At 43.7% G+C, this 12,333-nt stretch overlaps 1 protein-coding gene across 1 annotated transcript in view; it reads right to left on the bottom strand.

Moving 5' to 3' along the window:
- Positions 1–12,333, bottom strand: part of CDCA7L (cell division cycle associated 7 like) — a 167,626-nt gene that overhangs the window by 40,835 nt on the left and 114,458 nt on the right. The window contains exon 8 of the mRNA XM_044064699.1: positions 8,132–8,281. Coding sequence (XP_043920634.1) covers positions 8,132–8,281 — 150 coding nt within the window. The remainder of the gene's footprint in view (positions 1–8,131; positions 8,282–12,333) is intronic.

Here is a 12,333-nt window from a genome sequence, read left to right as displayed (position 1 = left end):
ATGAGGACGTTGATAGAGTGGGGAAGAAACTGCTTCAGTCATCGGTGCTGGCCAAATTGATTTTGGCTCCAACCCAGTCGGCTCCGGAGACCATGGCCCCTTCATCATTTGTTGTTCCTCCTCACAGCCTTTCTCGGCCCTCGGAGCCAGAGTTTTTCCACTCCGACCCAGTCTGTTCCGTCCATGGGGTTGAGGGTCCAGAGTTCCACGGTCGGATGCACAGATGTCTACCCTAAATTCCCTTACCAACTTCATCCATGAGGCTGATATCATACGCAGCCAATGGAGCGAGCAAGGCAGCGGGTTCCGGAGTCGCTCTAAGAAGACGCTACTGGTTGCGCCTGTGTAATTTCGTGGAGGCCTTCAAGTCTACGTTCACCAATGCCCCATTTGACGGTTCATTGTTATTCGGAACCAAGGTGAAGGACACTCTTCACTAGGTGCGAGCAGGAAGGAAAAACCCTGCCTGCCATGGGAGTCTGTTTTTCCATGTCTTCTCAACCTTACCCCAAGGGCCAGAAGGGTGGGAATATGTGGTTCAGGAAGTCGCAGAGGTTTTTTCAGGACGCACAAAATGATACCCCCTCCAGAGGCAGGGGAGGGGGGTGGAAATTCAGGTAGATGCCACCCTAGAGGCAGAGGATGCCCACGTAACCAGGGGGACCATGATTCCTTTTGCGGTTCTCTCTACCAGCGCTCCTGAAAGGAGGCCCGACTGTGCGTCTCTGGAGCCGGTCAGGGGTCGCATTTCTTTATTCCAAGAAGCCTGGCAAGATGTCACCCAAGACGAGTGGGTATTAAAGATAATTTCCAGAGATTATCATACTCCCTTCTCTTCTCCTCCCCCACCAACCAAGAGAGTTCCAGATGTTCCATCCAGTCACAGGGATTCTGCAACTTTAGAAATAAAAACGTTGCTTTCAAAGAGAGCCATCCCGCCTCTCCCCACAGACCAAGTAGGATTAGGGACTTGCTCCAGATTCTTTTTGGTGCCAAAAAGAACAGGAGACCTGAGACCCATCATGGATCTCAGCCAATTGAACCTACATGTACAAAAGTCCAAGTTCCGCATGGTCACCTTACAGTCACTACTCCCTCTGTTAGGGAAAGATGTGTGGATGTGCTCCATCGACCTCAAAGATGCTTACTACCATATCAAGATGGACAGTGCATCGAGAAGTCATCTACACTTCTGTCTGGGAGCCAGTCATTTTCAGTTTCGCACTCTGCCCTTTGGTCTCACCACAACCCCCAGGGTGTTCACCAAATGCATGGCAGTGTTAACGGCTCACTTGAAACGTCAGGGATTCCAAGTGTTTCCGTACCTGGACGACTGGCTCCTTTCTGCCACCACCAAGCATCTACTGTCAACAGACCAGGGACACCACCATTACACTGTGCCAAAGGTTAGGAATTACTCTAAATTGGGAAAAATCTGCCTCGTTGCCCTCGAAGCGTGTCACTTATCGGTGCCAAACTAGATACAGTGCTCATGAGGGCCTTCATACCAGAAGAGAGAATTCAGGCTCTAAAACAGCAGGTCTATGCCTTGCTACCATTGAGGAAGGTCAAAGCAAAAGTGGTCCTCAAGTTATTAGGGAACCATGGCTGCCACAATCATGCTAGTTCCCCTTGCCAGACTACACATGAGGGTTCTTCAGTGGCAGCTTTTCGCCCAATGGTCACTACAGCATCTTACACTCTCCCATTCTATTCTGATTACGGACACATGCAGGCAGGATCTATGCTAGTGGCTTCAGGCCAGCAATCTCAACGTGGGCAAGCCTTTTGTCCCATCTTCTCCAGTTGCCACGGTGACCACGATTGCCTCCCAGATCAGGTGGGGGGGGGGCATTATCTCGGCAGGACAGTCCAAGGCATGTGGCAGGATCACGAGACCCATTTGCATATCAATGTCTTGGAGATGAGAGCAGTGCTATTAGCGTTGCAAGCACTTCAGAGCTTTCTCCCTCTAGGGACAATTGCAATCCACTCAGACAACATGTCAGTGGTATGGTATTTGAACAAGCAGGGAGGAACCAAATTATACCCCCTTTGCAGAGAGGCACTTTGAGTTTGGTAGTGGGCGGCGTCTTCCCAACACTTTCTAGTTGCAACGCATATACCGGGAAGTCCAACGTGGTTGCCGACATCCTGAGCAGAGCTATCCTAATGCCTCACAAGTGGTCCTTGAACAAATATGTTCAGGAGAAGATATTCCGCAGATGGGGTCAGCCTTGCTGCGATCTATTTGCCAGCCCCCTCAATGCCAAATGCAGCAGCTACATCACCCTTATCCCCCCAGAGGGGGTGACACCCAGGGACACTGTGGTTCACAATTGTCCCTCCTGTCTTCTCTATTTCTTTCCACAGTTTCCTCTGATATCATCCAGACCCTCAAGTTGACAGCTTGGTTACTCCAGTTCCGTCCCTAGTCAGGCTTCATGATTTTTCCCCGGAAATGGTCCACATTCTGTCTTCTTCCCACAAGCCTTCTACCAGGAAGATTTATTCCAGTAAGTGGAAGAGATTCTCCATTTGGGCCCCTGAAAGACATATTGATCCTTATACAGCGCCTATTTCGGCAATATTAGAATTTCTTTCTCAACTGTTCAGTCAGGGGTCAGCTGCAGCAACCACTAAAGTGCAACTGGCAGCGATTTCTACCTTTCACATTGCTAATGAGCCCAACCTTATGGCTCATAGGCTTTGTAGGGCCTTTCTGAAAGGGACAATGTTACTCTGACCTCCAGTCTTTGATCCAGTAATGCCATGGGACCTCAATTTTGTATTACAGAAGCTCACCTCGACTCCCTTTGAGCCCGCGGCTATGTGTAACCTTAAATTCTTGTCATGGAAGACAGTATTCTTGGTAGGCTTAACTTCAACTAGGCGGGTCTCTGAGCTCCAAGATTTATCGATTAATCCACCTTATTTGGTGTTTCACAAAGACAGGATCTCCTTAAGAACCAATCCTTCCTTTATTCCAAAGGTAGCTTCTGCTGTCAATATCAACCAGTCCATTGAGTTGCCTGTATTTTTTCCTGAATTTTCTAACAAAGCAGAATTTAAGTTTCATCAGCTAGACGTTCATAGACAATTGCGTTTCTATTTACATAGGACAAAAGACTTCAGTTAATCAGATCAACTGTTTGTCTCGTTTTCAGACACTAGACTTGGGGTTCCTGTTTCTAAAGTAACTTTGTCTCACTGGATTTCCAATTGCATCTCATTTATTTATGGTTCCAATGACAAAGAATTACCCTTTAAAGTGAAGGCTCATTCTACACTATCTGTGGCTACCGCTACTGCATTTCAGGCTAGGATTTCCATGGATGATATTTGTGCTGCAGCAACATGGGCTTCGCCTCATACCTTTATTAGTCACTACAAATTAGATCTGGTCTCTAGAGGCAGATCTTCCTTTGGTTCAACAGTGCTCAAGAGTATTTTTCACTGAGCCACCCAAGGTCATGGTGCTAGGGACGCTGTCCCAGGGGTAAGAATGAAGGCGAGATTGGACTACATAACATCAAGAAGTTATGTACTCACCATAAAGTTCGATGTATGTAGTCCATCTCGCCTTACATTCTTAGTAACCCCCCCTCCTACCCCCTCCTTGAGGACCTGGAGATATAGTCTCTAGGTGTCAGTAGTCCTTTCTGTTGGGGGGGGTTGTTCTTCTCAGTGTGTGTGCATGCTTGCAGCAAACAAGATCTGGGGAATAGGCCTGTTGCATGATGGGATACCTCAGCCACGAGCCAATTGAAGACTTTGAGCTAGAATATGGCAGAGTCGGAGCGGAGGTTCGGCTACGAACCCAGGGGTAAGAATTTAAGGTGAGATGGACTACATACAAACGTTATGGTGAGTACATAACTTCTTGTTTTGGAATGGCCCAGCCACAGCCCAGACCTAAATCCAATATAAAATCTGTGGGATGACATGAAGAGGGCCGTGCACAAGAGATGCCCCTCGCAATCTGACAGATTTGGAGTGCTTTTACAAGGAACAGTGGGCAAATATTGCCAAGTCAAGATGTGCCATGCTGATAGACTTCTACCCAAGAAGACTGCAAGTTCTAATTAAATCAAAAGGTGCTTCAACAAAGTATTAGTTTAAGGGTGTGCACACTTATGCAGCCAGCTTATTTGTACATTTTTTTTTTATATATTTTTTCCCCTAACAGATTTGTTTTTCAACTGAATTGTACAGGTTATAGGTCACATTAAAGGTAGGAAAAGTTTTGAAATGATTTACTGTGGTCTCATTTTTTTATATCACAAAAACCTGACATTTTAACAGGGGTGTGTACACTTTTTATATCCACTGTAGGTATTAGAGGAGGAGCTAAACTTTAGCCAGGAGAGCAGCAAATGCTAAGCCAGGAGTCAGACAAGAACTTTAGTTGCAGCTTAAATAAATTAATTGTTATGTAGTGCCCTGATTGGTGCAAGGATTGTATTCCAGACTTTTGATACACAGTACAAGTACAGACTTTGACCACTGTTTTTGTGAGATTTGTACAGATGTCAAATATATTTTTGTCAGTAGGTGAAAGGCAATGATTTGGGAGGTAGTGGTGCAGAATTTTACTTACAGCTGGGCAGGAAGTGGGATTAAATAAAATTTTGTGTTTTAAGCAAAGTTAGGTAGGGCGTCCATGGTGGTGCAGCGGTTAGCGTTGCCACCTCAAAGTAAGAGGTTCTCCGGTTCGATCCTCGGCTGGGGTACCTTCTGTGCGGATTCTGCATGTCCTCCCTGTGGTCACGTGAGTTTCCTCTGGGTGCTCTGGTTTCCTCCCACATCCCAAAGACCTGTTGTAGGTGGATTGGACACTCTAAATTGGCCTTAGGCGTGAGTGTGTGCATGTGTGTGCCTTCTGTGGAAGGTTGGGCGCTGGGCTGGCAACTAGACACTGTAAAACTCCACTGCCAATCATGAGCGGACAGGTGATCCGCTGTGGCGACTCCTAACGGGGAAAAGCCAAAAGAAGAAGTGTTAAGCAAAGTTAGGTATATTTTAGTTTGTGGAATAATTCTAGCCAATGTAGAGTTTTTAGTGCAGAACAAGTGATGTGTTCCGTTACATGTACAAGTTGCAAATCTAGCTATCTTGTAGTAACACTCTTCTAGTTTAGATTTTAAAGTGGTTTAGAGGTTTGTCAATATGGGAGAACCATACAATAGAGAGGGGAGTATGTATGTTGTGGTCAGACTGACTACAATGAATGTATTAAAGAATTTTTAGCTCTACATAGCATTCCTAGTTTTGTGGGGTTTTTATATATTGCTATATAGATAACATATTTGAGGCCGTCATCTATTTTAACATCCATCAGTTTTGTATGGGGCACTACTTTAATTGGCGTACTATTTAGGGATGCAATATTAAAGTTATTTTTCTTATAAGTAAGTGATTTGGGGAAAAATAAAAGGAGTCTGGTTTTCTTTGGATTACAGAGTATCTTCAAAGTTTGCTTTCACCAGTGCTGTTGGAGAAGCAAGTTGAAGCTCCAAGGCTCTAATACCAGTAGATGAGTTAATTAGTACACGGTTTATGAAGCTGCCAAGGAATGCATTTCTGGGCCTGGATGGGCCTCCCCTAGACCTCTAGGACTTGAGTGATAAAATGCAAGGGGTGTTAGTGGACCTCTTCACTAAGTACTGGATACCAAAATGGTTCCAGATGTATGCAGAGAATTCATTACTTTAGTAAATCACAAGGAAAGGAAAAGGACAACAATATCGCCTGGCTTTCAAAGTATCATCAACGACTTAAACCAGTACTATAAGACATGCAGCCATTTTGGTGTCCAAACAGACTCCACTGTTACCTAGACGAATCAATCTAAATTGTGTGGGCTTATTTCTACCCATCAGACATATTAACAACACAATTCTAACTCAGGACCTCCAGTTATTGGGTGCCTTGGTTTTAAATGTCAGCCTGAACATGGTGAAAGTTTGATTTCAGTCTTGAAATCATTTGGTTCCAACTGTTTTTCACAGAGCTCCTTTATCTGGGTGTTAAAGTTAGGGTGAAGGCGAATGTGAGCCCTTCTCCCTTTGTGGTAAAAGGGGGCTAGGCAAGTGTCTCCTCTTGTCCTTCATTTAAAGGGGCTCCTGCATGGTTATGCGACATTACGTATTTACTGCCAGTTTATCAATTTACGTGGTAGACCATGTCAAAGATTTAGTGACAGTGCCTGAGCAATTACAAAACTCTGGACAGTTACAAGATTATAAGGGTTGACATAAAAACCCTGGTAGGTTGACATAAAAACCCAGGAAACTGCCATGAACTACAAACATTCCTAGGGTTTGTAGTACAGGTCTACATTCCTTTGTAGAAATCTATGAAATATTTCAGAATCTTTCGCTCTTTTTATAGAGCATGTTAGAAGTGACACACAAGCAAGGTATTAATTCAGAAATATAAGGTACTTCTAATAAAATGGAAGCCATTCTTTAGATTTGGATCAAATGATCCATACAATTCAAATGCTTATCCTTCCACTGACTATACAGTTTCAGCTGGTCAATTTAACAGGACTGAAAAGTAGGATTCTTAAAGCAAAAGCCCAAGGGCTGCAATGAATCAGCTACTCTGACTGGGGTGGCGTTAGCTTCTTGGCTGTCAATTTATACTGCAGGGAAGCACAAATCAACCTGAACTGCTTGTAGAATCCACCTAGTTATCAAGTAGTCTAGAGGATTTAGGCCTTGGAAACTGTTCTAAGCGAACTGATCAAGTTTTAACTCTGGTGTTTGTTAACATAGAAGCCAATTTATTTTTGGCAATTCTGGAGTGCTAGGATGTAGGCAGTGGTTGATAGACGTAGCCACAATAGTTAGCCATATAGCAGGAGATTAAAATGTTCCTGAGCTACTATGATGGTTGGAGAGAGGCATCCTGAAAATTTAGTAGTGGGAAAAGATAACAGTTGAAGGCAGTGTGGTCCCTGGCACCAATGGAAGATGCATCAATTCCATAAAGGTGATTTATATTACAGTCTACTAGCAAAGATTAATGGGCAGATGTGTGCAGTTCAGAATGACCACACCCGATACAATTTATAACTGAAATAAGGCAAGTTGGTGCAGATCATAAAAGCCTGGTCAAAATGTTTGTCCACAACAGCTCTGAAAAATTTAACAAGAAAGCAGGAGTTGTAGTTAACTCAAGTCTGGCAAAATATCTGCATACCCACAAGATTCACTAGTAAGTCATGGCACTTGTAGGAAAGGTCCTCATAACATCTCATATGCACCTTTTAGGTTGCAAATCTACATATTAATAATTACAGCATCTAGAAATATGCTAAACTAAAAAAGTGTCAAATGCTGCCCATGTAAATGAGAAGCTCATTACCGGCGTGCTGTTTTCTTATGAGAATATATTCTGGAAATAGCCAGTCAAGAACAGGTTCAACAATTATTGATTCTATATTGCTAAAGATGGATGATCTCAAAGTACACAAATGGATGGCTCATTAGCTGAAATCTATTTTTATAAAGATTTGGAATTCAGTATATGTAACCAAATCCGGTTAGCCCAGCAGCATATTGGGATATAACCACTGAGTACAACCTCTGTTAGATGCCAGAGCTCTGAAACAGCAAACAAGGGAGCAAGGGACGTCAGTGGCAGACACTAGCTGACCCATCTGGGGGGCATACCTCTCATTTTTTTTTCTCCGAGTTACACAAAAAGCAATCTAACTAGGGACCCCTTTTTAAATACTGCTGCTATTAACTTAGAACGTCCTAAAATTGGAATTATTTTGAGAAGGTTGGAATGGATGTTTGAGAACAAATTAGGGACAGCCCTCCAAAATCTGGACAACAGAGAGGAAGGAGAGCTACCCATGAAACAGAAATAAAACTCCTCAGAGTGTGTGTACTAAATGACTTGCTTAAGATCACAAAATACTATACAAGCACTGTGCAGTGCTAACTAGATTGGGTAAGAGCACAGCAGTGCACTGCACCAAGTTTTAGGAGTGAATTTATGTCATGAACAATCTTTGCCAAACATTAAACCTTCTCACAAGTGATCAACAAACGAGTGAACAAAATTACTCATGATACATCATTATGTGCACAGTATCAAGGAAGGAGATACATACAGGATCAAGAAGTGCTGTCCTTACGTCTTCACCATAGCGATTACGAAGGCATGGGCCACAAAACTGACCCCTCACACCACCACAACCTGGGTTCCGACAAACTGTTTTTGTGTCAGTTGTCTTCTGTCGACACTGATGACAAGTACTTCCCTACAGGTTAAGGAAAACAAAGTGATAAATATTAAAAACGATTGTATTTTTGAAAAGTTTAATACATTTCTTACTCAGTTGTCTGCATGTTCAATAACCCATGTCTGGAAAAAAAAAACATTATCTTTGTTATATTAATTCTTCTGTAGACAGGCAACAAGACTAGTCTGCTAGAGGTTAAGAGAAAATGTGGGTGGGTTTGACATAATGGTCAAGGTCTTTCACTTTATAAACACAAAGTACAGGGTTTGATTCTAACAGAGTTACTGACTAGGTTTAAAATGGCCCTTCAGCGTAGTTAGCCTAGTATTCACCTATGAAGTTATGATGTAGCCTACAACGATGAATATAAAACAGTGCTCCTGGAGCTTTCAGTTACAGCAGAAGGAGAAAACTGCCAGATCACAAAGGCCGATCACAGGGTTAAGTAACATTCTCAGGCAAGCCTTTTTAGAAGCCTGGCATCATCATAAGACAGGCAATTTGTGAAATGTTTTTTTATAAAACCAAGTACATGTAACTGCTTTTCAACAGAGCTATAGCAAATATGCCAAGAATGAAATTTTTCAAAACATACACCCAGAAATGCACATATTTAGTCAACTGCCCCTTCCAGTTAGAAAGAGCAATTTACATAGGTTCATGGGTAAATTATATACATATATATATATATATATATATATATACATACACACACACACACATACACACAGACACACACACACAGACACACACACACACACACACACACACACACACACAGACACACACACACAGACACACACAAGGTTACACCTCCAACAAAAAAGCAAATACACCAAAAAGCTTTTAAGCATAGTAAAGGAGAGTAAAGATATAGCCAAAAGACGTCAGGGGGCTGGAGGGAGGGTAACCAGGACTGCAACAGTAAATACACTCGAACATCTACATTTATGGTAAGCGTACACAACTGTACTATGTTCTTCATGTTTCACTGTTGCAGTCATCACATTTGGGTAGATTCCCAAAGCTAAGGATGGGAGGAGGCATTTAGATAGCATTAAGACCAGCTATAAGGCCCTGCAAGACTGCAGTGGCAAAGCCAGCTCTGGATTTAGAAAAAATGGTAAATGGCAATGCTTGGTGAAAGTATGTACAGAACTCCAGGTAGCAGCTTCTAGGATGTCCCTGGTAGGTACACCTCTGAGAAAGGCTGTAGATGTAGATGCAGCCCTGGTTGAATGGGGTCTAATCCCCTGTGGGATAGGTTTTCCAGGGTGCTTATAGCAGAAATGAATGCAATGGCCTATAAATGGTTTGCTTTGAAATAGCCTTCTCCTCTGCCCCTGCAGCAAATGCCACCAGCAGTTGCTCAGATTTCCTTTGAGGTTTGGTCCTGTCCAAATAAAATCTAAGTTGTCTGTGCACATCTGAGTGCAGTATCCTTTTCCCCTTTGTTCTGTGGATTAGAGAAGAAGGTTGGCAAATTAATGGACTGATTAAGAGCCACACTGGATACCACCTTGGGCATGAAGGAGGGATTGGTCCTGAGGGACACCCTGTCCGCATGAAATATGATGAAAGGCTCCACTGCCATAAGGGCCTGTAGTTCAGATACCCTTCTTGCTGAAGCAATTGCTAAAAGGAAGGCTGTTTTCCAAGAAAGAAATTTTAAGTCTGCACTTGCAGCTGGCTCGAAAGGAGGAAAAGTGAGGTTCTCCAATACAAAGTTAAGGTCTCAGGCTGGAGTTGGGGCTCTCCAGGGTGGTCTTAAGTTTTTGGCCCCTCTGAGAAACTGCTTGAGCAGTGGATGAGAGAAGAGGGGTGGTTCTGTGTTGTAATGAGCTGAAATGGCTGAGGTGTGAATTTTGATGGAGGAAAAAGAAAGGTCCTTGTGAAGCATCTCATTTAAGTATTGAAGAATCTGAGGCAAATTGGGCGCTGCTGTGCCCATCCCCTGAGTTTTGTTCCAGGCACAGAATCTTCATTTTTTCAGCATAAGATTTTCTAGTACTAGGCCTCCTTGCCTCCAAAATGACATCAAACACTGGTTTGCTGAGGGATGGTAATGGAGAGATTAGGAAATTAGCCAGGCTGCCATGGTCAGGGTTTGAAGCGGAGTGTGCAGAATCTGGCTCTCCTGCTGTAACAGCAGGGTAGGTCTGAGGCAAGTGCCATGGAGCCAGCAGTGACAAACTGCGCAAGAGGGGGTACCAGTGATGGCATGGCCAGTCTGGTGCAATCAGTATCGTCCTTGGTTGGCCCGGTTTGATCTTTAGTAGTACTTTGGAGAGGAGAGGCAGAGGAGGAAAGGCATAAACTGATAGATTTTTCCAGCTGAAGGACACAGCATCCACTTTCCAAGCTTGTTTGAGGGGAGTCCTTGTGCAGAATTTGTCCAATTGGTAGTTCAGGTGGGAGGCAAACAGGTCTATATCTGGGCACCCCCATTTCTTTATCAACATGTTGAAAATCTTTGGTTCCAGTTTCCACTCGTGTGTGCCCATGAGATTTCTGCTGAGTTCGTCTGCCAGTATATTTAGTTTTCCTGGCAGGAATTGAGCCTGTAGATGCACTTGGTAGCTCAAGGCTGTGTTCCACAGAGCCATGGCTAGTCTGCAGAGGGGGTAAGAATGAGTATCACCCTGCTTATGTACCACATAAAGTACAGTTGTGTACACTTACCATAAATGTAGATGTTCGAGTGTCTTCACTGTTGCAGTCATCACTGTAGGGTTCTTCACTGTTGCAGTCATCACTGTAGGGTTCTTCCTGCCGGCAGGCAGCCCTCGGTCGGCCAGAATCCCAAAATCTGGGTCCGGCGTCGGCTGTGCAGTCACCCTCCCTGACGTAAGAGCGCCAGGGGTACAAAGCTCCCAGCCGACGCCATGTTCTCCAGTTTTTCTTGCCCCAGATGTCAGGTGCCCAAAAGTAAAGGCTAAAAGTAAGGTACAACAAACCCCATACCCTGTAGCGAATACACCTCAGAAGAAGGGTGAAGCAGGGAACCACACCAATGAAAGTATAAGAGGGGACAGGGGGGTGGGTAACCCAGACTGCAACAGTGAAGACACTCGAACATCTACATTTATGGTAAGTGTAAACAACTGTACTATGTTCATCATGTTTCACTGTTGCAGTCATCACTGTAGGGTTGAATCCCAAAGCTGAGATAAAGGGTGGAGGTTATTGAGTAGAAGGGGCAGCTAGAAGGCCTTGCAAGACTGCAGAAGCAAAGTCTGCCCTGGATTTAGAATAAAGAGGGAGATTATAGTGCTTAGAGAAAGTATGCACTGAACTCCAAGTTGCAGCTTCCAAAATATCTTTGGTAGGTACTCCCCTGAGAAAAGCAGCTGAAGTAGCAGCAGCTCTGGTGGAGTGAGTCCTAATTTTTCCTGGGATTTGCTTTCCATGATGAGAGTAACAAAATCTGATTCCATGAGCAATCCATTTAGAAAAGGTCCGTTTTGAAATAGCCTTGCCTTGGGAATTTGCTGCATAAGAAACAAACAGTTGTTCTGTTTTCCTGATATCCTTGGTTCTGTCCAGGTAAAAACGAAGCTGCCTGTGCACATCCAAAGAATGCAAGATCCTCTCCCCCTTATTTCGTGGATTGGGGAAAAAGTTGGCAGGTGAATAGTTTGGTTTAAAGCCACTTTAGAAACCACTTTAGGCATGAAAGTAGGGTTAGTCCTTAAAGAAACCCTGTCTTGATGAAAAATAATGTAAGGTTCCACAGCCATGAGCGCTTGTAACTCCGAGACTCTCCTGGCTGAAGTCAAAGCCAGTAGGATAGCGGTCTTCCATGATAAATACTTTATATCAGATGTGGCAGCAGGCTCAAAAGGAGGCAGAGTAAGTTTTTCCAAAACATAGTTGAGGTCCCAGGCAGGTATGGGTGGTGTCCTAGGGGGCCTTAAATTCTTTGCTCCTCTGAGATATTGTTTCAGAAGTGGATGTGAAAAAATTGGAGGATCTGTATTCTAATGTGCAGAGATAGCTGAGGCATGTATTTTTATGGAGAAAAAGGATAAACCCTTATGTAACATGTCTGTCAGGTAATGTAAAATCAA

The sequence above is a fragment of the Protopterus annectens genome, chromosome 3.part0 (assembly GCF_019279795.1).
Source record: "Protopterus annectens isolate FY-2018-M chromosome 3.part0, PAN1.0, whole genome shotgun sequence".
NCBI lineage: Eukaryota > Metazoa > Chordata > Ceratodontiformes > Protopteridae > Protopterus > Protopterus annectens.
The sequence above is the reverse complement of the archived record's forward strand: the minus strand, read 5'-3'. Positions and strand labels throughout refer to the sequence as shown.